Below are 27,486 nucleotides of genomic sequence, written 5' to 3'. Positions count from 1 at the left end.
TAAAAGAACGGAGGCACCATTCCAGATTCAAGCTTTTGTTTTTGCTTTAAAATCGGACAACTACACCTGCTGCTCACGACGGTTTCAAAGTAAATCTGAAGGCTTGAGACTGGAACAATCCCTCTGTGTTTTATTGGAATAAGCTTTGTCTTTCACAGCATGTGTTAGATTCAACTCTATCTATTTTCTGATTGACATACATGTCAAGATCTTCTGAAGGCGCTCAGCCGGTTGAAGGTGAGTAACTTTGACCCATTTTTTGATTAATCTGAACTAGGTACTTTTTTTGGGAGCCACTACTGAATCTGTTGAACTCCATTTTTTTATTTATTTTTTTTAAACTTTTTTTGTCATTATGTCATTGTATATGTGTATGTTGTCATTATGTCATTGTATATGTCTGTTAAGGCAACAGTTTTGTTTGAAGTTCTCTCTGTTGGCACCCGTGTTTATATCAGCTGATGATGTGAAAACAATGGCCTTGTGTGCATAGACAGCAAGACTATTGATGCTCATCTAATAAAGACAAAACTTAGATTATGAAGTTTACAAGAGTTGCAGATACAACCACAATTAAGGATTACACAAATGTAATGCAGTGTTCGAACTATGCCGAGATTTTCGGGTCTCGGATCCCCCGAGTCCCCCTGTAGTTCGAACACTGATGTAATGTTTGCACCAATCAAAAGTCTTAATTATCATCATCCATATTTCTGAAAACACGGCACTTTAGATCACTCAGGTTTCTCCTTTGCCCCAAAATTGTCTCTTTTTCCACTCTCTGCAGTGAACCGATGTTGCCAGATCTTGTGGCAGAAACAAGCAATCTGATACATGAAAACTAGTACAGGTGACAATGAAATTAAAATTAAAATTAAAAGATAAAAGTGGCTCAAAATAAGCAGACCTGGAAATTTAGGAGCCCAGGGCAGGGTGGTAAAGGAACAGTATGTGTCACAACATGCCATGAAAACTCTGGTCGAACATAATACTGCCAATAGGTGTATACACATCTACAAAAGATTGGCAAACTCAACATAGATTGTTAACATTATTGCTTACTCCGAATATAACCTTATTTCAGTTGAGGTAATCAAGAAATGCTGTTTACATGGTGGAGTTTTATTCAGACTAAGATCAGAACGAGATTACTATCAGAATATTGCTGTCCATGCAAACATTTACATTTTGAGGCAACTGACGTAGACAGTTCTTGGTCGTAAACAAAGACTTGTGGTTGTCAAAACTCAAAGAACTAGGTCGAGATTAGGCACCGGAACAGCCTTGATTGAAAAGGTATGTATAAGGCAAAATTAATTTTTTTAAAATAAATAAATAAATAAATAAAATCACATGACTAACCTAAATTTCATGCTCATCAAAACACTCATGGGCCTGTGTGCTTCAAAGCAACTGCAGTTGTACTGTAAATTTAACATACATCTTTATAAAACACAAGTATGTGTGAGCGACCTACCCAGCATGACCAGTTGAATGATGCCCTGCTCGTTGCCATCGGGGTAGGTTGCATATTCACAGACATACCTCCCCTCATCTGACATCTTAACGTCGCTGATCTGGATGGAAGGGCTGGACAGGTTTGGAGGACTGGGCATAAAGCTGACTCTTCCCTTCATCAGCGAGTCAGGGTAGTTTGGATCATAGTTTGGATGAAACACGGCTATGTTGGTCCTGCTTCCGTCCTTTGACTCGTAGATCCACGTGACCTGTGATGCAGCATGCATAGGGTCAGAGGGCAGGAGGCGTGTGGTTACAGAAAACAACAACAGGCATCATTTATCATGGCATTGATAAGCAACACTGAGGAGCATTTTAATGCATCCATATTTGAATGTAAACCCTGTGAGACAACACACGCAGCATCCCAATGAAGTTAGTGGAGCAGGTATGAATATGGATCTAAGCATCTCCAGGAGCACTACAATCTCAGCTGTTCATAGTGGAAACAACTTGTTTGTTTGAGTTTGAGCACTTCCACTTCATTTAAATGCAACTAAGAAGTGCAACCATTACCATTTTCAATCCCCTTAAGCAATATTAAGCTTAGTATTGTTTGTCTTGGTAATAAAACATTAAGCCTAAATGTGATAAAAACATGTTGCCAGCCTTGAGATTATTTCTATGGGCTACGAGTTGTTGGATTAAGGTTCAATTTACTAAATAAATAAGGGATATGGACCTGAATTAAAGGTCTTCTAATTGCAGGGAAGTGCTCTCATGCATGTGCAGGACTAAATTTAAACACCTTGAGAATGAAGTCAAGTTAATTAAATACTTAATTTTATGGAAAAATAGCAAAACTGTGCATGGCAGACACCTGCCCGCCTTCGCTGAGAAGTATTTTAATCCTGAACAATTTCACCTAATTGTTTTGTGTAAAGTCAACACGGTGAGCTGCAATTTCAGGATGAGAGACATTTTTATGAGAATTTCACACCACAAACTCAGATTAGAGTTAATATAAATGTCTTGGTGAATAGAGATAATCGAATGCTGACTGAAAAAAAAAGATAAGACAATTGCATCTTGGCAGCGTGTGTCTGACCATTGTGAGCTGTATCCCAGTGGGATCCGAGAAGGCACATTGCAGGTTGACCGTCTGGCCAGGATACGATGCCACTTCTGGCTTTACCTTCACCCGCTGACCCGATGTTCCTGAATGAAACAGAGAAGAGAAAGAAAAACATGAACAACTGTCATTTCCTTCGCTGGAAGAGGAAGCAGGGAAAGGGAGCACAGAAATCATGTTGATGAAAAGCCTCCTGATGATAAATGAGGACAGTATGGAAGTGTCTGGTACAACAGAGTACAGTATTGGGGAACCCAGGCAAGTAGGCCAGGAGTCTGGTATCTCTCCATGACTGTGCCTGTGTGGATGGAGAGGCCAAAAAAAAAGAAAAAACGGGAGATATGTGCTGAAGAAAGAAAAAAAGACGAAAACCAGTTCTCTTTTGCACATAGGTCATAAATCACGAGGATGGGTTATGCTTTACTATAGCTTGCCATTTGCTGTGCCGACACATTCCTGTGTAACAACAGAGTCAAAATAAACATGCTTTACTTAGTGTGTTGTGTCAGTGGGTGTGTGAGAGCGCAAGGGAGCTTTACGGCGACAGTCTGTTCCCGTGTGCGTCCGTGAGTAATCCGGGTCTCTGTGAAAATGCAATTACTTGTATGAATAAGCACACATTAGTGTATGTCAGCAAGATGGCACCTGTTTTAAGTAAGAATGGATTACCTGCAGATTCATAACCTCAAAATGTCTGCAGCCGAGGCGCAATGCATGTGTGCTCACAATGTGTTTACTGGAAAGCTACGGGCCCCAGTGAAACACAGTTTCCCCTAAAGAGAAGCAATTACTTGCTAAACTAGTTCTCCCAGTTTGTGTTGAGCCAAAGCTGTTGTGTTGAGACTATTATTAACTGGAGGGCTTGGGAACACACATGCACACACAGGTGAACCCACACACATGAAACCCATAAGCGAGAAGAAAGGCCAGAGCTTTCTTTCTCTTTTGACGAGCAATAAACACCACACCTTCTCTTCTCTGGGGAGATCTAAGATATCAACGGGGAAGAAGAGAAGAGGGAGGAATGAGTGAGAGACCGAGTGGGAAAGTGGAAGAAAACCAGACTTTCCTAGAATAACATGAGCTCTCACAGGACCAGCCCAATTTACAACCACAAAACAACCCCCTTGCAGCCACAGAGGAAACTCTGGACAACCACTAAGCAGCCTGTGGGAGCAGCACAGAGCCTAGCCTTATTGGGCTAGAAAGCACAACATTTTTTTCCCTCTTTGGACACACACAATCACATCTGTGCTAGTCAAAACCCAGCACTTATGTTCAGTACACATGGACATACAAACATGTCATGAGGACTTTAGTGTGGAGCTCCAGGCCTGTAATCTTTCAAGTATCTAGAACTTTTAGTGGGGATCAAGCTACAACCCGCTGTCAATCTACCTGAACTGGCCTGACCAACTACAGATTAGCTTTGGGAATGGGAGCTGTGCTCTGGTTACAAAATGATGTAGCTGAAAAGAAGAAAATGGAATGAAAGGTTACTGAAACCCCTAGATTACAAGTCTCGATTGTGGCAAATGAATGGAGTCTACTTGACATGTTCGGCGTCGTTGCACGATGTGACACTAAAGATTAGTTACCTCATGAAATCTTGTGAAATTTGAAACTTCTCAAATCCGGATCAACACACCCAGATAATGTGGCTGGGAGTCTAACGATTCTAACAACTCCTGCCGTGTCTTTAAACATCACTGCACTCAGCTAGACTCAAACTGGCACCGGTGCGCTGCTCATGCTCCACAGTTGCCATTCAGTAAAGCCGAGAAAAGGGAAAGCATTCATCTTTTTGTAACAACAGTAAAGCGTGAGTGTACTTTAATGCAACAGAATTCCCCAGTTAAGCTTCTCTCATGCACTAATTATTCTGTTTCTTTAGTCAGATGGCTGAAAGCGTCAGAAATCGTGATGAAAATCAAACCATTAAGACTACATATCAACTCGCAGTTGTTTAAGGCATTTCCAGACCGGCGCGCTGATCTAATAATATCCTGAGTTAATAAGTGCTGCATCATTTGACAAGATCACCTACTTAAATAAGTCTCTCAAGTGAATTTGGCTATACTTAAATCTACAATATCTAGAATAGAACGATAGAAGTGGTAAAATGTCATTAACGTTTTCACAGTCCACAACGCTGCGACATCGGACATCTTTCAGTCAGTAAAATGATTCCCTACCCATTCATGTTAACTGGGACAAAGGAAAGTACTCTAACTGCCCAAGTTGAGCTGCAACCAGAGTTCAACTCAAATGCGCATGTAAACATGTGGGGGCAGAACTGAGGCAGGGGTCTGTTGTCCGTCATTCGGAGGCAATAAGAGGCAAGTCATCACAGGTCAGTTCCTGTCAGAGCTCAGACGGGAGACAGTCTGGCCTTATGAGTCTCCAGACAACTCTCAGGGGAAATTAATATTATACACAAAACAAACACAGCATCATCCTTCACAATACCCCCAAGATCCCAACCCTGAAGACTCAAAGTGTCATTAGAACTGAAGACGTCAGTGTGTGCATGGATATAAACACAACAGACTTTCAGAAATATTGAGGCAAGGCTGCATTTGAAAAAGTGTTTGTCAGTATAAATATTTAGAATACTGGTCGTACTAAACAGACGACAGAGACCGACAGAAACTAAAGATTGTTGAATAAAAGAGTTCAAGGGTAGGAGTGAGAGCAGTAAAAGGAGTAAAAAACAAAAAGAGCGTTGGAGGGGAGGAGAGGGAGAATACTAGCCTTGTGTCACCACTGCTCCACTTTAGAGTAGCTCTGCTGCCTGCAGGTGACATGCAAAGAAAAAAAAACAGAACTAATGCACACAAGCAGATACTACACTCAACATCCTCAAGTGGTCGAATGTCACCAACCTAAGTACTGTCACCTAACATTATGTCTTCAACACCCACATGATGTGCATACGTTTACACACAAACACACACACACATTATGCTGATAGTGCTGTGACAACCCTGCCATATTAACATAGTCCTCTCTGATCTCCTGCCTGGTCACGCTGACATTTCCATATTTCCCACCATTCATCTGTGAAGAGGAAAATTGATCGGAGAGGAACCGTGCTGGAGGGATGGAGGAATGAAATGATCAGACAGCCTGGGAATGCCAAAGTGATGGAGGAGGAGAGCCGAGGAGAGGGATGAAGTGCAAGGAAAGTGTGGATGAGAGAGTGTGAAAAGACTGCAGCGCCAGGAATAGAGAATGAAAGTGTTGAGAGGAGGAGGGGACGGCGTAAGCCAAGGTTAATAGGAAACAGTTGAGGGACAAAAGATGTGAAAGAGAGAAAGAAAGAGGAGAGTGGAAGAAGATGCGAGGGGGTAACTAAAAATGGATGGCACCGTTGGAGAGAAACAGAGCGAGGAGAGGCAGGGTAGACTCCACACCTGACCTTGTGAAAAACAGTGTATGTGAATAGAGAGCAAAATAGAAAAACACTGAAACAGTGTGAATGAGCCGGAGGAAGTGAAAGAGAGTCAAAAATAAAATAAAAAAATTTAAAAAAAGGGAAAAAATACCCCAAATCCTCATTTTCTCTGCAGCCCATTTGAGCCAGCCGTGGCTTATAAAACCAACATACGCTTATCAGTCTGTGTCCGCCTGTCTCGCTGCCTGCCTGGCTGACTCTGACGCCTAATGGCATTCATGTCCTCTGCCTGATCCCCTCTATGCTGGAGAAAAGCACAACGTCAGGGGGACAAGGAGCTCAGTCCGTCAACTAAAATATCTAATGGCCTTCAGAGCTCGGTGCCTCTGCCATTTCATCAAGCCACCAGCAATACACTGTCAGGTGGGCTACAATGAAGCTTGCCCACTCCCGTGTTCTTCCAGATTGCTTCCTACCAGCCCATTGTGTGTGTGTGCGTGTGTTGGACTGTGCATGATACAGCGCACAAGAGATAGAATGTGGGTGTGTTTTCCATGGGCCTCTCCAGTATACAGCTGTCTCAGTAAGCATTCTGGGCTTTCATTATTCTTTCAGGTCTGCATGAATTTCTCCATTTCCATCACTTTTTGTTGTTATTGTGGCGCTCACCCTCTCCTCTCTTGAAGAATAATGGCTTTGATACAGGCAGTATGGAGTGCACCATAAGCAAGATAATCTTTTTCTTACTGGGGAGTTGCAATGATTTCCAGCACACTTTACAAGTTTCTTATGAATCGTTGAGTTTTGCAAGAGGTCCACACTTTACATATTCATCACGATGTTTAACATTAACCAAAAGACTCCGTGGACACAAGGCAGAACTTCCACTAAACAACAACCTGAGTCTTACAAAAAAATAAGAAGAAGATTTTTGCAATTTCATTGTTCAGGAGTCTGGGTTATATTCTCAGCACTGACTGTGCTTTTGCACTGGCCTTGGATACAAGTGGTTTTGGAATGAAAGAACTGCCAAATAGGGAGCTTTAAGAAGTTCCCAATGTGCAATTTTGTGTGTCTGAGACACTGGCACAAAGACACAAATTGAACTCCATGATTATTACTATGGTTGTAGTTTTGTGCCGTGCAGCTTAAATTGTTTTGAGGCAGTCGCACTTTTTTCATTCTGAACAGTGCAGCTGAAAAAAAGCTGGAAAAAAAAAGCTTCAAATCAATCCAAAACAAATGTGATTTGAGATTTTCTCAGCCTCTACGAAAAGAAGACTTTGCGATTGACCCTGATGGTATTCTCTGCTCTGTGTTTAACTACAGATGATCCAATGTGAAAAACCTTCTGACAAATAAAAAATGTACCTCTCTTGTTAGAACAATTTTTTTTTCCAGTTAAGACTTTTCACTTCGATGAAGTCCTACCTCGCATGTTTTTTTTTAGCTCTCGTCTTTGTCGCTGTACAACAGTATTGGAGCAGGAACAACTACTGGTCTCTATGCACTGCTCTAAGATTCTGTTGCTTTTAAAAGATTTTAAATGGGATAGCCTCAACTCATCTACCTTATCTACTCGTCAGTCAGAACCCTGACGTTGACCAACCAGGTGAACTTGGTAGTTACTGCCTGGCGGCCGTTTCTCATTTTTGAGCAGCTCACCTTTTCCCATACAAACTTATTAAGACTCGCTTCTTCTCAAAGGCATTCACACTGATTTAATCTTTCTATTCTGTCGCCACAGAATTATTCAATTGACTTTCAATTATATTTAATTGCAATCATCTTAAATTCACTTCTTGAACACATAGTAAATGCTTTATTGTGATTTATGGTTTGCCAAACCCATTTTTAAATGTGCTTTACAAGTAAAGTGGCTTGCAAGTATCCACTCCCTTGGGCACAAATGTACTCGCCCCATTTGCTGCTCCATGGAGCAAATTGATGGGGCACAAAACCTCAGACTGGGCAAGGAGGGCGTTAAGCTGGGCTTAATGGAAGAGTGGCCAATTAAAAAGCCATTGCTTAAAGAAATGTTCACCTAAAGGCAGGTGAGACTCTCCCCAAACAAATGGAAAAAGGTCCTCTGATGAGATTAGACTATAATAAAAACTTTATAGTCATCAAGGAAAATGCCATGTCTGGAACAAACCCAACAACTCTCATCACCCCACGAACAACATCCCTACAGTGAAACATGGTTGTGGCAGCATTATGCTTTGGGTATGTTTTTGATCAGCAAGAGCTGGGAAACTGGTCAGAATTGAGAGAATGGTGCATAGTTCCAAATTCCTCCAGAAATTTGAGACAGACAGGCGTTCACCTTGTAGCAGAACAATGACGCTCAGCATACTGCTTGAGTGCTTAGAGATTGCTGCACACCCAGGGAACCCATCCAACTTGAAGGAGTTGAAGTACTTCTGCTCTGAAGAATGGACAAATTCCCAATGCTTAGATGTACCAAGCTCACAGAGACATACTCTGTAGAGCCATCTTTTGCACCAATTACAGCTGCAGGTATTCTTATAGTACTTATTAATGTTTGCTTCACAATAACAAATATTTTGCATGTTCAAGGTCGTTGGAAAGTTGCATAAATTCAATGAGAAAAAATATCCATTCTAATTCAAGTTTGGAGGGAAACAAAAACATGAAAAATGTCTCAGGGAATGAATACTTTTGCAAGCCTCTGTATATTTAACTGTGAAATACAGCTGTGAAAAGAAAAACATATTAAACTGCAGAATTTCTAATCAAAATACATTAAATGATTCTTAAAAATTTCTAATAGAAATAAACATGTGACAAACTGTCTTGACTTCAAAAGGAAAACTTCAGCATTTTCAAAACAAGGAACCTTGATTTTCAGCCAATTAATATTTGACACCCGACTAAAAGGCTGCATAGGTTAAAAAGTTACACAGCATTTCTTTAAGGAGGGGTGGCAGTGCCGAACTAAATGGGACACGAGTACATCAAAGTAACAGAGAGCAATAAGTGCTTCATTTTGATTTTATAATTTAAAACCAAAATGATTCATTCAAGTTCAATTAACTGTGATCTGAGAGACCTCCCCCCTAATTTGCATAATGAAGGAGGAATGCATACGGGAATGTAAAAGCCGAGACAGTAATGTAAAATGAAAAGATGGAAATAAATGGGCTTGGGGAAATAAATAGGGAGTGATGCAAAGAGGAAATGACAGAAGTTATTACATCTATAGACAATGAAATAAAGAAATTTCATTTTGACAGATTAAAAAGATCAATACAATGTAAAGGAAAAAAATACAGAAATAGATTTAAAAAAAAAATTATAAATATCCCCCCTAATTCCCTCCCTAAATCATTGTTTAACTGGACTTATTTTGTCAAATTTATTAGATCCACTGCAGTAAATTCTTCAGAGACGGCGTGAACTCCAAAGAAACGGCAAGTGACTGTTTCGGCTGCTGTATAACTTGATTACATGAATGCTATGCTGGCATTCCTTTCCCTCTTACTAAATTTGTATTAAGGCCTACACAACATATCAAACATTTACCGTCATCACAATACCAGCATGTGCACTATCAGTATTGTAAAAGACTGCTTGGAATGCAATGAATGGTGGGCTCTAGACCTTTTTCACAGAGAAAATTGAGCTTTTGTGCTTTTTCTACAACTAACCAGAATGCACGGGTGCAAAGGTGAACGCAACTTTTAACTAGAAAGCTGCAAGCAGCTGTGAGCGGGACCGAGGTGTGCGTACGTTGGGATGTGCGCACGTTGGGGCATGCGCTGGACGCTGGAGCCGCAGCTCTGCCCACACACACGATACCCTCTGCGTACGTACGAGCACATAATAACTCCAATGCGGAGGGGTTTTTGAAAATTTCTAGGGGGCGCCACTGAGCCATTTTGCTCAGCCCACACACGATACCCTTCACATACGAACGAGGTCATCAGGGTGGACGTGTGTGCCAAGTTTCATTAAGTTGCGATGATGATAAGGCTTTCAAATCACAAACGCCATCACACGATTGTCACCGCCTGGCCACGCCCACACCGTTCAGAGTTTGGAAAAGCTTCTCAAGAGTTTTCTTCCCCCCTAGCTTAAGAGTAACCTGGCCAAGTTTGAAGATTTTAGCATTAAATATGTAGGAGGAGTTTGATCAAATGCGAGGTGTGAAAAAAAAAGATGTTTCCAACCACCAGCAGGTGGCGCTATGGGTGGATGTCACTATGATAATATGTACGCGTTCAGGCTGGGTCCAGCATTCACCGTATGAAGTTTGGGACAGATTGGATAATGTATGTGGGAGTTATAAGCAACTTAATTTGTTGTGGCGAGTGATGGCGAGTCATAGAACTTTGAGGCGTCGCCACGCCCACGCCCTTTGAGGTTTGAAAAAGTTTCTCCATGAATTTTTCCCCCCATGTCTTAAGAGTAGCCTGGCCAAGTTTGAAGTCTGTAGCATGAAATCTGTAGGACAAGTTCGATCTTATACAAGGTGTAGAATCGGTCAAAAATGGCACGAAAACGCACTTTCCATCCAAAATGGCCGACTTGCTGTGGACGTGGGACCATGGCGGCATGAGACTTTTTTGTGCGTCTGGGCATGATGAATGAGTGTACCGAATTTCGTCGTCCCACGCAAAACTAACCCCAATGTGTGGACCATTTTTAAGTACCCTAGGGGGCGCCACTGAGCCACTTTGCTCCGCCCACACACGATACCCTTCACATACGTACGAGGTGTTCAGGATGGACGTGTGTGCCAAGTTTCATGACGTTGTGATGATGATAAGGCTTTCAAATCACAAACACCATCACACGTTTTTCACCGCCTGACCACGCCCGAATTGTTCAGAGTTTGGAAAAGTTTCTCCATGAATATTTGCCCCCATGTCTTAAGAGTAACCTGGCTAAGTTTGAAGCTTGTAGCATTAAATCTGTAGGAGGAGTTTTATAAAATGTGAGGTGTGGCAAAAAATGACATTTCCGACCACCAGCAGGTGGCGCTATAGGAGGATGTCACTATGATAATATGTACGCGTTCAGGCTGAGTCCAGCATTCACCGTGTGAAGTTTGGGACAGATTGGATAATGAGTGTGGAAGTTATAAGCGACTTAATTCTTCATGGCGAGTCATAACTTTGAGGCGTCGCCACGACCACGCCCTTTGAGGTTTGAAAAAGTTTCTCCATGACTCTTTCCCCCCATGTCTTAAGAGTAATCTGGCCAAGTTTAAAGCTTGTAGCATTAAATCTGTAGGACGAGTTCGATCAAATGCGAGATGTGGAAAAAAAGAGATGTTTCCGACCACCAGCAGGTGGCGCTATAGGTGGATGTCGTTATGATAATATGTATGCGTTCAGGCTAGGTCCAGCATTCACCGTATGAAGTTTGGGACAGATTGGATAATGTATGTGGGAGTTATAAGCGACTTAATTTGTTGTGGCGAGTGATGGCGAGTCATCGAACTTTGAGGAGTTGCCACGCCCACGCCCTTTAAGTTTTGAAAAAGTTTCTCCATGAATTTCCCCCCCCATGTCTTAAGAGTAACCTGGCCAAGTTTGAAGTCTGTAGCATGAAATCTGTAGGACAAGTTCGATCTTAAGCAAGGCGTGGAATCGGCCAAAAATGGCACGAAAACGCACTTTCCATCCAAAATGGCCGCCTTCCTGTGTACGTGGGACCATGGCGGCCTGAGACTTTTTTGTGCGTCTTGGCATGATGAACAAGTGTACCGAATTTCGTCATCCCACGCGAAACTAATCCTATTGCGGGGACAATTTTTAACCATCGTAGGGGGCGCTACAGAGCCAATGAGCGACTACCAAAAATATAAAGTTTAGATTCTTTCATGTCGTCGACCGGCACGTGGCGCTCGCAAAATTTCCTGAGTTTTCGCATACCTTTTGCAAAGAATAAGAAAGAAAGAAAGAAAGAAAGAAGAAAGAAAGAATAATAACTAGAAAGCTGCAAGCAGCTGTGAGCGGGACCGAGGTGTGCGTACGTTGGATGTGCGCACGTTGTGGCATGCGCTGGACTCCGTAGTCGCGCAGCTCTGCCCACACGCACGATACCCTCTGCGTACGTACGAGCACATAATAACCCCAATGCGGAGGGGTTTTTGGAAATTTTTAGGGGGCACCACTGAGCCATTTTCCTCCGCCCACACACGATACCCTTTACATACATACGAGGTCGTCAGGTTGGACGTGTGTGCCAAGTTTCATGATCTTACAATGATGATAAGGCTTTCAAATCAGAAACGCCATCACACGATTTTCACCGCCTAGCCACGCCCACATTGTTCAGAGTTTGGAAAAGTTTCTCCATGATTCTTTCCCTCCATGTCGTAAGAGTAACCTGGCCAAGTTTGAAGCTTGTAGCATGAAATCTGTAGGAGGAGTTCGATCAAATGCAAGGTGTGGAAAAAAAAAGACATTTCCAACCACCAGCAGGTGGCGCTACAGGAAGATTTCACTATGTTAATATGTACGCGTTCAGGCTGGGTCCAGCATTTACCGTATGAAGTTTGGGACAGATTGGATAATGTATGTGGGAGTTATAAGCGACTTAATTTTTTGTGGCGAGTGATGGCGAGTCATCGAACTTTGAGAAGTCGCCACGGCCACGCCCTTTAAGTTTTAAAAAAGTTTCCCCATGATTTTTCCCCCCCATGTCTTAAGAGTAACCTGGCCAAGTTTGAAGTCTGTAGCATTAAATCTGTAGGACGAGTTCGATCTCAAGCAAGGTGTGGAATCGGTCAAAAATGTCACGAAAACTCACTTTCCATCCAATATGGCCGCCTTCCTGTGGACGTGGCACATTGGCGGCATGAGACTTTTTTGTGCGTCTGGGCATGATGAATGTGTGTACCGAATTTCGTTGTCCCACGCGAAACTAACCCCAATGTGTGGACCATTTTTAATTATCCTAGGGGGCGCCACTGAGCCAATTTTCTCCGCCCACACACGGTACCCTTTACATACATACGAGGTCGTCAGGTTGGACGTGAGTACCAAGTTTCATTACTTTGAGATGATGATAAGGCTTTCAAATCACAAACGCCATCACAGGATTTTCACCGCATGGCCACGCCCACACCGTTCAGAGTTTGGAAAAGTTTCTCCAGGAATTGTTGCCTCCATGTCTTAAGAGTAACTTGGCTAAGTTTGAAGCTTGTAGCATTAAATCTGTGGGAGGAGTTTGATAAAATGTGAGGTATGGAAAAAAAAGACGTTTCTGACCACCAGCAGGTGGCGCTGTTGGTGGATGTCACCATTTTATCTATGCGCGTTCAGGCTGGGTCCAGATATCACCGTATGAAGTTTGGGACAGATTGGATAATGTATGTGGAAGTTATAAGCGACTTAATTTTTCATGGCGAGTCATAACTTCAAGGCGTCGCCACGGCCACGCCCTTTGAGGTTTGAAAAAGTTTCTCCATGACTCTTTCCCCCCATGTCTTAAGAGTAATCTGGCCAAGTTTGAAGCTTGTAGTATTAAATCTGTAGGACGAGTTTGATCAAATGCGAGATGTGGAAAAAAAGAGACGTTTCCGACCACCAGCAGGTGGCGCTATAGGTAGATGTCACTATGATAATATGTACGCGTTCAGGCTGGGTCCAGCATTCACCGTATGAAGTTTGGGACAGATTGGATAATGTATGTGGAAGTTATAAGCGACTTCAATTTTTGTGGCGAGTGATGGCGAGTCATCGAACTTTGAGGCGTCGCTACGGCCACGCCCTTTAAGTTTTGAAAAAGTTTCCCCATGAATCTCTCCCCCCATGTCTTAAGAGTAACCTGGCCAAGTTTCAAGTCTGTAGCATGAAATCTGTGGGACAAGTTCGATCTTATGCAAGGCGTGGAATCGGTCAAAAATGGCACGAAAACGCACTTTCCATCCAAAATGGCTGCCTTCCTGTGTACGTGGGACCATGGCGGCGATAGACCTTTTTGTGCGTCTGGGCAAGATGAATAAGTGTACCGAATTTCGTTGTCCTACGCAAAACTAATCCTATTAAGGGGACCATTTTTAAGCACCGTAGGGGGCGCTACAGAGTCAATGAGCGACTCCCAAAAATATAAAGTTTAGATTCTTTCATGTCGTCGACTGGCAGGTGGCGCTCGCAAAATTTCCTGAGTTTTCGCATACCTTTTGCAAAGAATAAGAAAGAAAGAATAATAATAACTAGAAAGCTGCAAGCAGCTGTGAGCGGGACCGAGTGTGCGTACGTTGGGATGTGCGCACGTTGGGCATGCGCTGGACGCCGTAGTCGCGCATCTCTGCCCACACGCACGATTTCCATTGCGTACGTACGAGCACGCAATAACCCCAATGCATAGGGTTTTTTGAAAATTTCTAGGGGGCGCCACTGAGCCATTTTGCTCCGCCCACACACAATACCCTTTACATACGCACAAGGTCGTCAGGGTGGACGTGTGTACAAAGTTTCATGACTTTACGATGATGATAAGGCTTTCATATTACAAACGCCATCACACGATTTTCACCTCTGGCCACGCCCACACCGTTCAGAGTTTGGAAAAGTTTCTCCATGAAGTTTTGCCCTCATGTCTTAAGAGTAACCTGGCCAAGTTTGAAGATTTTAGCATGAAATATGTAGGAGGAGTTTGATCAAATAAGAGGTGTGGAAAAAAATGAAGTTTCCGACCACCATTAGGTGGCGCTGTAGGTGGATATCACTTTTTTGTATGTGCACGTTCAGTCTGGGTCCAGCATTCACCGTATGAAGTTTGGGACAGATTGGATAATGTATGTGGGAGTTATAAGCGACTTAATTTTTTATGGCGCGTCATAAATTTGAGGTGTCGCCACGGCCACGCCCTTTAAGTTTTGAAAAAGTTGGCCAATGATTTCTTCGGCCCATGTCTTAAGAGCAACCTGGCCAAGTTTGAAGGTTTTTGCATTAAATATGTAGGAGGAGTTCGATCAAATGCGAGGTGTGGAAAAAAAAAGACATTTCCAACCACCAGAAGGTGGCGCTATAGGTGGATGTCACTATTTTATATGTGAGCTTTCAGTCTGGGTCCAGCATTCACCGTATGAAGTTTGGGACAGATTGGATAATATATGTGGGAGTTATAAGCGACTTCATTTTTCGTGGCGAGTGATGGCGAGTCATCAAACTTTGAGGCGTCGCCACGGCCACGCCCTTTAAGTTTTGACAAAGTTGGCCAATGAATTTTTCCCTCCATGTCTTAAGAGTAACCTGGCCAAGTTTGAAGTCTGTAGCATTAAATCTGTAGGACAAGTTCGATCTTAAGCAAGGCGTGGAATCGGTCAAAAATGGCACGAAAACGCACTTTCCATCCAAAATGGCCGACTTCCTGTGGACGTGGGACCATGGCGGCATGAGACTTTTTTGTGCGTCTTGGCATGATGAATGAGTGTACCGAATTTCATCGTCCCACGCGAAACTAATCCTATTGCGGGGACAATTTTTAAGCACCGTAGGGGGCGCTACAGAGCCAATGAGCGACTCCCAAAAATATAAAGTTTAGATTCTTTCATGTCGTCGACTGGCAGGTGGTGCTCGCAAAATTTCCTGAGTTTTCGCATACCTTTTGCAAAGAATAAGAAAGAATAATAATAATAAACCTTACAGATACAATAGGGTCCTTGCAGTTTCACTGCTCGGTCCCTAACTAGAAAGCTGCAAGCAGCTGTGAGCGGGACCGAGGTGTGCGTACGTTGGGATGTGCGTACGTTGGGCATGCGCTGGACGCTGGAGCCGCAGCTCTTCCCACACGCACGATACCCGCTGTGTACTTACGAGCACAGCATAACCCCAATGCGGAGGGGTTTTTGAAAATTTCTAGGGGGCGCCACTGAGCCATTTTGCTCCGCCCACACACGATACCCTTTACATACATACGAGGTCGTCAGGGTGGACGTGTGTACCAAGTTTCATTACCTTGAGATGATGATAAGGCTTTCAAATCACAAACGTCATCACACGATTTTCACCGCATGGCCACGCCCACACCGTTCAGAGTTTGGAAAAGTTTCTCCATGAATTGTTGCCTCCATGTCTTAAGAGTAACTTGGCTAAGTTTGAAGTTTGTAACATTAAATCTGTGGGAGGAGTTTGATAAAATGTGAGGTATGGAAAAAAAAGACGTTTCTGACCACCAGCAGGTGGCGCTGTTGGTGGATGTCACTATTTTATCTATGCGCGTTCAGGCTGGGTCCAGATATCACCGTATGAAGTTTGGGACAGATTGGATAATGTATGTGGAAGTTATAAGCGACTTAATTTTTCATGGCGAGTCATAACTTCAAGGCGTCGCCACGGCCACGTCCTTTGAGGTTTGAAAAAGTTTCTCCATGACTCTTTCCCCCCATGTCTTAAGAGTAATCTGGCCAAGTTTGAAGCTTGTAGTATTAAATCTGTAGGACGAGTTTGATCAAATGCGAGATGTGGAAAAAAAGAGATGTTTCCGACCACCAACAGGTGGCGCTATAGGTAGATGTCACTATGATAATATGTACGCGTTCAGTCTGGGTCCAGCATTCACCGTATGAAGTTTGGGACAGATTGGATAATGTATGTAGAAGTTATAAGCGACTTCAATTTTTGTGGCGAGTGATGGCGAGTCATCAAACTTTGAGGCGTCGCTACGGCCACGCCCTTTAAGTTTTGAAAAAGTTTCCCCATGAATCTCTCCCCCCATGTCTTAAGAGTAACCTGGCCAAGTTTCAAGTCTGTAGCATGAAATCTGTGGGACAAGTTCGATCTTATGCAAGGCGTGGAATCGGTCAAAAATGGCACGAAAACGCACTTTCCATCCAAAATGGCTGCCTTCCTGTGTACGTGGGACCATGGCGGCGAGAGACTTTTTTGTGCGTCTGGGCAAGATGAATAAGTGTACCGAATTTCGTTGTCCTACGCAAAACTAATCCTATTAAGGGGACCATTTTTAAGCACCGTAGGGGGCGCTACAGAGTCAATGAGCAACTCCCAAAAATATAAAGTTTAGATTCTTTCATGTCGTCGACTGGCAGGTGGCGCTCGCAAAATTTCCTGAGTTTTCGCATACCTTTTGCAAAGAATAAGAAAGAAAGAATAATAAATAGAAAGCTGCAAGCAGCTGTGAGCGGGACCGAGGTGTGCGTACGTTGGGATATGCGCACGTTGGGGCATGCGCTGGACGCTGGAGCCGCAGCTCTGCCCACACACACGATACCCTCTGCGTACGTACGAGGACATAATAACTCCAATGCGGAGGGGTTTTTGAAAATTTCTAGGGGGCGCCACTGAGCCATTTTGCTCAGCCCACACACGATACCCTTCACATACGAACGAGGTCATCAGGGTGGACGTGTGTGCCAAGTTTCATTAAGTTGCGATGATGATAAGGCTTTCAAATCACAATCGCCATCACACGATTGTCACCGCCTGGCCACGCCCACACCGTTCAGAGTTTGGAAAAGCTTCTCAAGAGTTTTCTTCCCCCCTAGCTTAAGAGTAACCTGGCCAAGTTTGAAGATTTTAGCATTAAATATGTAGGAGGAGTTTGATCAAATGCGAGGTGTGAAAAAAAAAGATGTTTCCAACCACCAGCAGGTGGCGCTATGGGTGGATGTCACTATGATAATATGTACGCGTTCAGGCTGGGTCCAGCATTCACCGTATGAAGTTTGGGACAGATTGGATAATGTATGTGGGAGTTATAAGCAACTTAATTTGTTGTGGCGAGTGATGGCGAGTCATAGAACTTTGAGGCGTCGCCACGCCCACGCCCTTTGAGGTTTGAAAAAGTTTCTCCATGAATTTTTCCCCCCATGTCTTAAGAGTAGCCTGGCCAAGTTTGAAGTCTGTAGCATTAAATCTGTAGGACAAGTTCGATCTTATACAAGGTGTAGAATCGGTCAAAAATGGCACGAAAACGCACTTTCCATCCAAAATGGCCGACTTCCTGTGGACGTGGGACCATGGCGGCATGAGACTTTTTTGTGCGTCTGGGCATGATGAATGAGTGTACCGAATTTCGTCGTCCCACGCAAAACTAACCCCAATGTGTGGACCATTTTTAAGTACCCTAGGGGGCGCCACTGAGCCACTTTGCTCCGCCCACACACGATACCCTTCACATACGTACGAGGTGTTCAGGATGGACGTGTGTGCCAAGTTTCATGACGTTGTGATGATGATAAGGCTTTCAAATCACAAACACCATCACACGTTTTTCACCGCCTGACCACGCCCGAATTGTTCAGAGTTTGGAAAAGTTTCTCCATGAATATTTGCCCCCATGTCTTAAGAGTAACCTGGCTAAGTTTGAAGCTTGTAGCATTAAATCTGTAGGAGGAGTTTTATAAAATGTGAGGTGTGGCAAAAAATGACATTTCCGACCACCAGCAGGTGGCGCTATAGGAGGATGTCACTATGATAATATGTACGCGTTCAGGCTGAGTCCAGCATTCACCGTGTGAAGTTTGGGACAGATTGGATAATGAGTGTGGAAGTTATAAGCGAATTAATTCTTCATGGCGAGTCATAACTTTGAGGCGTCGCCACGGCCACGCCCTTTGAGGTTTGAAAAAGTTTCTCCATGACTCTTTCCCCCCATGTCTTAAGAGTAATCTGGCCAAGTTTAAAGCTTGTAGCATTAAATCTGTAGGACGAGTTCGATCAAATGCGAGATGTGGAAAAAAAGAGATGTTTCCGACCACCAGCAGGTGGCGCTATAGGTGGATGTCGTTATGATAATATGTATGCGTTCAGGCTAGGTCCAGCATTCACCGTATGAAGTTTGGGACAGATTGGATAATGTATGTGGGAGTTATAAGCGACTTAATTTGTTGTGGCGAGTGATGGCGAGTCATCGAACTTTGAGGAGTTGCCACGCCCACGCCCTTTAAGTTTTGAAAAAGTTTCTCCATGAATTTCCCCCCCCATGTCTTAAGAGTAACCTGGCCAAGTTTGAAGTCTGTAGCATGAAATCTGTAGGACAAGTTCGATCTTAAGCAAGGCGTGGAATCGGCCAAAAATGGCACGAAAACGCACTTTCCATCCAAAATGGCCGCCTTCCTGTGTACGTGGGACCATGGCGGCCTGAGACTTTTTTGTGCGTCTTGGCATGATGAACAAGTGTACCGAATTTCGTCATCCCAAGCGAAACTAATCCTATTGCGGGGACAATTTTTAACCATCGTAGGGGGCGCTACAGAGCCAATGAGCGACTCCCAAAGATATAATGTTTAGATTCTTTCATGTCGTCGACTGGCACGTGGCGCTCGCAAAATTTCCTGAGTTTTCGCATACCTTTTGCAAAGAATAAGAAAGAAAGAAAGAAAGAAAGAAGAAAGAAAGAATAACTAGAAAGCTGCAAGCAGCTGTGAGCGGGACCGAGGTGTGCGTACGTTGGGATGTGCGTACGTTGGGCATGCGCTGGACGCTGGAGCTGCAGCTCTGCCCACACGCACGATACCCGCTGTGTACTTACGAGCACAGCATAACCCCAATGCGGAGGGGTTTTTGAAAATTTCTAGGGGGCGCCACTGAGCCATTTTTCTCCGCCCACACACGATACCCTTTACATACGTACGAGGTCGTCAGGGTGGACGTGTGTACCAAGTTTCATTACCTTGAGATGATGATAAGGCTTTCAAATCACAAACGCCATCACACGATTTTCACCGCATGGCCACGCCCACACCGTTCAGAGTTTGGAAAAGTTTCTCCATGAATTGTTGCCTCCATGTCTTAAGAGTAACTTGGCTAAGTTTGAAGCTTGTAGCATTAAATCTGTGGGAGGAGTTTGATAAAATGTGAGGTATGGAAAAAAAAGACGTTTCTGACCACCAGCAGGTGGCGCTGTTGGTGGATGTCACTATTTTATCTATGCGCATTCAGGCTGGGTCCAGCTATCACCGTATGAAGTTTGGGACAGATTGGATAATGTATGTGGAAGTTATAAGCGACTTAATTTTTCATGATGAGTCATAACTTTGAGGCGTCGCCACGGCCACGCCCTTTGAGGTTTGAAAAAGTTTCTCCATGACTCTTTCCCCCCATGTCTTAAGAGTAACCTGGCCAAGTTTGAAGCTTGTAGCATTAAATCTGTAGGACGAGTTCGATCAAATGCGAGATGTGGAAAAAAAGAGATGTTTCCGACCACCAGCAGGTGGCGCTATAGGTGGATGTCGTTATGATAATATGTACGCGTTCAGGCTGGGTCCAGCATTCACCGTATGAAGTTTGGGACAGATTGGATAATGTATGTGGGAGTTATAAGCGACTTCATTTGTTGTGGCGAGTGATGGCGAGTCATCGAACTTTGAGGAGTTGCCACGCCCACGCCCTTTAAGTTTTGAAAAAGTTTCTCCATGAATTTCTCCCCCCATGTCTTGAGAGTAACGTGGCCAAGTTTGAAGTCTGTAGCATGAAATCTGTAGGACAAGTTCGATCTTATGCAAGGCGTGGAATCGGCCAAAAATGGCACGAAAACGCACTTTCCATCCAAAATGGCCGCCTTCCTGTGTACGTGGCACCGTGATGGCAAGAGACTTTTTGGTGCGTCTGGGCATGATGAATGAGTGTACCGAATTTCGTCGTCCCACGCGAAACTAATCCTATTAAGGGGACCATTTTTATGCACCGTAGGGGGCGCTACAGAGCCAATGAGCAACTCCCAAAGATATAATGTTTAGATTCTTTCATGTCGTCGACTGGCACGTGGCGCTTGCAAAATTTCCTGAGTTTTCGCATACCTTTTGCAAAGAATAAGAATAATAATAATAACTAGAAAGCTGCAAGCAGCTGTGAGCGGGACCGAGGTGTGCGTACGTTGGGATGTGCGTACGTTGGGCATGCGCTGGACGCTGGAGCCGCAGCTCTTCCCACACGCACGATACCCGCTGTGTACTTACGAGCACAGCATAACCCCAATGCGGAGGGGTTTTTGAAAATTTCTAGGGGGCGCCACTGAGCCATTTTGCTCCGCCCACACACGATACCCTTTACATACATACGAGGTCGTCAGGGTGGACGTGTGTACCAAGTTTCATTACCTTGAGATGATGATAAGGCTTTCAAATCACAAACGTCATCACACGATTTTCACCGCATGGCCACGCCCACACCGTTCAGAGTTTGGAAAAGTTTCTCCATGAATTGTTGCCTCCATGTCTTAAGAGTAACTTGGCTAAGTTTGAAGTTTGTAACATTAAATCTGTGGGAGGAGTTTGATAAAATGTGAGGTATGGAAAAAAAAGACGTTTCTGACCACCAGCAGGTGGCGCTGTTGGTGGATGTCACTATTTTATCTATGCGCGTTCAGGCTGGGTCCAGATATCACCGTATGAAGTTTGGGACAGATTGGATAATGTATGTGGAAGTTATAAGCGACTTAATTTTTCATGGCGAGTCATAACTTCAAGGCGTCGCCACGGCCACGTCCTTTGAGGTTTGAAAAAGTTTCTCCATGACTCTTTCCCCCCATGTCTTAAGAGTAATCTGGCCAAGTTTGAAGCTTGTAGTATTAAATCTGTAGGACGAGTTTGATCAAATGCGAGATGTGGAAAAAAAGAGATGTTTCCGACCACCAACAGGTGGCGCTATAGGTAGATGTCACTATGATAATATGTACGCGTTCAGTCTGGGTCCAGCATTCACCGTATGAAGTTTGGGACAGATTGGATAATGTATGTAGAAGTTATAAGCGACTTCAATTTTTGTGGCGAGTGATGGCGAGTCATCAAACTTTGAGGCGTCGCTACGGCCACGCCCTTTAAGTTTTGAAAAAGTTTCCCCATGAATCTCTCCCCCCATGTCTTAAGAGTAACCTGGCCAAGTTTCAAGTCTGTAGCATGAAATCTGTGGGACAAGTTCGATCTTATGCAAGGCGTGGAATCGGTCAAAAATGGCACGAAAACGCACTTTCCATCCAAAATGGCTGCCTTCCTGTGTACGTGGGACCATGGCGGCGAGAGACTTTTTTGTGCGTCTGGGCAAGATGAATAAGTGTACCGAATTTCGTTGTCCTACGCAAAACTAATCCTATTAAGGGGACCATTTTTAAGCACCGTAGGGGGCGCTACAGAGTCAATGAGCAACTCCCAAAAATATAAAGTTTAGATTCTTTCATGTCGTCGACTGGCAGGTGGCGCTCGCAAAATTTCCTGAGTTTTCGCATACCTTTTGCAAAGAATAAGAAAGAAAGAATAATAAATAGAAAGCTGCAAGCAGCTGTGAGCGGGACCGAGGTGTGCGTACGTTGGGATATGCGCACGTTGGGGCATGCGCTGGACGCTGGAGCCGCAGCTCTGCCCACACACACGATACCCTCTGCGTACGTACGAGGACATAATAACTCCAATGCGGAGGGGTTTTTGAAAATTTCTAGGGGGCGCCACTGAGCCATTTTGCTCAGCCCACACACGATACCCTTCACATACGAACGAGGTCATCAGGGTGGACGTGTGTGCCAAGTTTCATTAAGTTGCGATGATGATAAGGCTTTCAAATCACAATCGCCATCACACGATTGTCACCGCCTGGCCACGCCCACACCGTTCAGAGTTTGGAAAAGCTTCTCAAGAGTTTTCTTCCCCCCTAGCTTAAGAGTAACCTGGCCAAGTTTGAAGATTTTAGCATTAAATATGTAGGAGGAGTTTGATCAAATGCGAGGTGTGAAAAAAAAAGATGTTTCCAACCACCAGCAGGTGGCGCTATGGGTGGATGTCACTATGATAATATGTACGCGTTCAGGCTGGGTCCAGCATTCACCGTATGAAGTTTGGGACAGATTGGATAATGTATGTGGGAGTTATAAGCAACTTAATTTGTTGTGGCGAGTGATGGCGAGTCATAGAACTTTGAGGCGTCGCCACGCCCACGCCCTTTGAGGTTTGAAAAAGTTTCTCCATGAATTTTTCCCCCCATGTCTTAAGAGTAGCCTGGCCAAGTTTGAAGTCTGTAGCATTAAATCTGTAGGACAAGTTCGATCTTATACAAGGTGTAGAATCGGTCAAAAATGGCACGAAAACGCACTTTCCATCCAAAATGGCCGACTTCCTGTGGACGTGGGACCATGGCGGCATGAGACTTTTTTGTGCGTCTGGGCATGATGAATGAGTGTACCGAATTTCGTCGTCCCACGCAAAACTAACCCCAATGTGTGGACCATTTTTAAGTACCCTAGGGGGCGCCACTGAGCCACTTTGCTCCGCCCACACACGATACCCTTCACATACGTACGAGGTGTTCAGGATGGACGTGTGTGCCAAGTTTCATGACGTTGTGATGATGATAAGGCTTTCAAATCACAAACACCATCACACGTTTTTCACCGCCTGACCACGCCCGAATTGTTCAGAGTTTGGAAAAGTTTCTCCATGAATATTTGCCCCCATGTCTTAAGAGTAACCTGGCTAAGTTTGAAGCTTGTAGCATTAAATCTGTAGGAGGAGTTTTATAAAATGTGAGGTGTGGCAAAAAATGACATTTCCGACCACCAGCAGGTGGCGCTATAGGAGGATGTCACTATGATAATATGTACGCGTTCAGGCTGAGTCCAGCATTCACCGTGTGAAGTTTGGGACAGATTGGATAATGAGTGTGGAAGTTATAAGCGAATTAATTCTTCATGGCGAGTCATAACTTTGAGGCGTCGCCACGGCCACGCCCTTTGAGGTTTGAAAAAGTTTCTCCATGACTCTTTCCCCCCATGTCTTAAGAGTAATCTGGCCAAGTTTGAAGGTTGTAGCATTAAATCTGTAGGACGAGTTCGATCAAATGCGAGATGTGGAAAAAAAGAGATGTTTCCGACCACCAGCAGGTGGCGCTATAGGTAGATGTCGTTATGATAATATGTACGCATTCAGGCTGGGTCCAGCATTCACCGTATGAAGTTTGGGACAGATTGGATAATGTATGTGGGAGTTATAAGCGACTTCATTTTTTGTGGCGAGTGATGGCGAGTCATCAAACTTTGAGGAGTTGCCACGCCCACACCCTTTAAGTTTTGAAAAAGTTTCTCCATGAATTCCCCCCCCCATGTCTTAAGAGTAACCTGGCCAAGTTTGAAGTTTGTAGCATTACATCTGTAGGACAAGTTCGATCTTAAGCAAGGCGTGGAATCGGTCAAAAATGGCACGAAAACGCACTTTCCATCCAAAATGGCCGCCTTCCTGTGTACGTGGGACCATGGCGGCAAGAGACTTTTTTGTGCGTCTGGGCATGGTGAATGAGTGTACCGAATTTCATTGTCCTACGCGAAACTAACCCCATTGCGGGCACCATTTTTAAGCATCGTAGGGGGCGCTACAGAGCCAATGAGCAACTCCCAAAGATATAATGTTTAGATTCTTTCATGTCGTCGACTAGCACGTGGCGCTCGCAAAATTTCCTGAGTTTTCGCATACCTTTTGCAAAGAATAAGAATAATAATAATAATAATAAACCTTACAGATACAATAGGGTCCTTGCAGTTTCACTGCTCGGTCCCTAATAAACCTTACAGATACAATAGGGTCCTTGCAGTTTCACTGCTCGGTCCCTAATAATAAACCTTACAGATACAATAGGGTCCTTGCAGTTTCACTGCTCGGTCCCTAATAATACATTTAAGCTCAACATTATATGCCGAAGGGTTTGTCAATAAATCAGAGGTGATATTGTTATCATAATATTCAGCAACCCTTATGTGCAGAGGGTGAAGATGGTAAACTTAAAAAGATCAATACAATGCAAAGGAAAAAAATACAGAAATAGATTTTAAAAAATTATAAATATATTCCAATTCCATCCATCTTCTATATAAAATAGCAAATAAAATTGAAAACCCAGTGGTAAAGTAAACAAATAGCAATGATAACTCAACTGAATGCAGTTTAAAATTCAAAGATTTTCTTTCACATTCTATTAAAATTGTTTTTCTATAAATTATTTTGTTATTCAATTTTAACTGCATTTATTATCATGTGAACTCATTTGTTTAGCCATTTTTATATAAATGTATTTATTTCAGGTTATGGCAGTTTCTGTCCTCTACAGGACCCCTGTATCAAAACCAAAACCAGTTTACTCATGATAAAAGATTTCCATTTCTGTCCCCAATACTAAACTGCAGCTTTGGACCTCCTCAAGTAATTATCAATACACTTCCCCATAATCAGTTGGCATCATGAGTTACTTCAGTTTTTGTTACTGTAATCCAGGAGCTGGCTTTTCATTGAGCTCCAAGTCCAACTGTGCTTAAGACAAAGAGAACCTGTAAAATAATGTCAACTCATAGTCGACGTGGGCGAGATCAGACATTTTCATGGACATGACCAACCAATGTGGCTGCACTCAACTGATTTTTTTGAGGATGTTCCTATTGTCGTTTAAAAAAAAAATAAAATTAAAAAAATTAAAAAAAAAAGAAGACACTCGATTGGCAGTGTGACATGTCCAAACTGCTGCTGGCTTGTTTTGATAGAAGTCTGAAAGCCAATCAACCTGAATCTACTGTCCACAGCTGCCATCGGATGTGCTCCTTTGACACCACACACACACACACACACACACACACACACACGGACAATTAATGTGCATATACTGTGCAAGCACACACACATTTAGATGTGCATAGTTTGACATGCAGGGAGGAGAGTCTGAATGAAGCTCAGCTTTGACAGGCGAGACGGTTTGACAACCCAAGAATAAAACTAGGAAATTAAGACTTTGAGATGCGTCTCATCTTCTCTTTGACCTTTTTGTAGGGCTTTCCAGAACAGGCAATCAATAACACATGGGAAGCCTACTTTTAGAAGTGGCCACTATGCATCATGGACTTCTCCAATGACATCCTATCATAATGTATGTGTGTCGTTTGCTTTACCGGGAGGCAAACGCAGCTCTGTTTGACAAAACCTGCACACTTCAAAGACTTTAAGGCTACCACGTGAGATAGACACTCAAATCACCACAGATGTCCCATCGAAAAAGAGAGGGGGGTGGGGGGGAGAGAGACAAGGTTTGGTGTTACAGCAAGGTTGCATGCATGAGACAGGAGGTGAAACCTACCTCTGTGATGCAACAGGAGCAGGGGGAAAAAGGTGAAGCAAGAAGGAGAGAGTGCTACGTTTCACTTTGTTCACAGTGACATGATGAAACATTTGATAACAGCCTGAACGAAGAAAGAGACAAGGAATCAGGCAGAAATGAGAAAGGGAAGCAGAAACACATGAAATGTAACAGAAGGGGAGTGAAGGAGAAAGAGGGGTTCAGGGGGAGGGACACTGGGAGACATAAACAGGCTTCAAAGTGCCATGGAGAAATGAACAGCTGGAGGAGAGATCTGTGAGTGTGTGCATACACACATGCAGCTGTATACTGATCCGCTTTCCTATTTAGTCGCCTGTTTTTAACAAACATGCCCTAGGACTGGAGCGAATATCATTTGCAAAAATAACCATTTAGCAATTCAATTAAGTGTGTCAACCTTGTGAAAAAAATACCCTGCAGGCAAGTTTAAAAACTCTTAAAAAAAAAATTTCAATAAAAAAAAGGGTGTAATTTAAAAAATATTTTAAAGCCTTTTTCCATTTCAGCTCAAAACACCAAAACTGCCTGCATCTACTACTAAACCATAACCTTCGCATTGCCTTGAAACCAAGGCCATACACTATGCACGAGTTCAAGCGTGAGAAGGAACTGGCAAAGATGAAGAATTCACAATGGGACCTCCAAACTATTTAACTGTATGGGTTTTGACATGAAATTACACACAGAACAGCTCACGCATACAGCCCTCTGTGGACCCCCCTGTCTCATTCACCATCTTCTATTTTCTGTCCATACAGAGAATATTTCAGATCAGGCTAGCTGCTGGTCAAACAGGACTGAAATGGGGATCGTTTGTATTACTGCAGCATATTGCAGGAGGATGAACCCTACAAAAAACAACATTCACGAGACGTTGAATCATTTAGTATGTGACAACCTATGTGAAAACCCAGCACAGGGGATTAAAGTGACTTGCAGTGCTGTCAAATGGGGTGTGTGTGGTCACAGTGAGACATTCACACATACAACTGCTAGGTAAAGCAAAACCACATTAAAAAAAAGGCACATAGTGGAGAGGAGTCTCCACTATGTGTGTTTGTGCCTAGTGGAGTCTCCACTACGTGAATAATTCATTCCCGGGTAAGAAGGAAAGAAGTGTGCTCTCCCTCGTCCTCCACCTCCTGCTACTCTCGTCTCTTCATTATTGATAAACACCAACATCGACACTGTACCTGACCCACGAGAGGGGGAGGGAGGAAAGAAAGCGAATGAAGGAGACGAGAGGCGGTCAAAGAGAAAAGAATTTTAAAGAGTGATTCTGGGAAATAAAGATATACAGCTACTGTATAAAGCATAAAACCCAAAAAGGAAAATGGCAAAAACCATAAGGTTTTATGGCACTGCATGTTTTCATCTGGCCCCAAGTCCCCTTAGGGTCAGTAAAGTCTTACAAGTAGTTTACTGTGGACAGCCAAGAC

General features: G+C 43.6%; 1 protein-coding gene across 2 annotated transcripts in view; it reads right to left on the bottom strand.

Annotated features, from left to right (window-relative positions):
• The window catches only part of LOC142380215 (poliovirus receptor homolog), a 98,765-nt gene that overhangs the window by 49,299 nt on the left and 21,980 nt on the right, over positions 1-27,486 (bottom strand). For both annotated transcript variants that reach the window (XM_075465874.1, XM_075465875.1), the window contains exons 2-3: positions 2,567-2,676; positions 1,478-1,727 (exon numbers count right to left, since the gene is read on the bottom strand). In XM_075465874.1, the coding sequence (XP_075321989.1) occupies positions 1,478-1,727; positions 2,567-2,676 (360 nt within the window). The remainder of the gene's footprint in view (positions 1-1,477; positions 1,728-2,566; positions 2,677-27,486) is intronic.

Source organism: Odontesthes bonariensis, chromosome 5 (assembly GCF_027942865.1).
Source record: "Odontesthes bonariensis isolate fOdoBon6 chromosome 5, fOdoBon6.hap1, whole genome shotgun sequence".
NCBI classification, from domain to species: domain Eukaryota; kingdom Metazoa; phylum Chordata; class Actinopteri; order Atheriniformes; family Atherinopsidae; genus Odontesthes; species Odontesthes bonariensis.
This window is presented reverse-complemented; position numbering and strand designations above follow the sequence as displayed.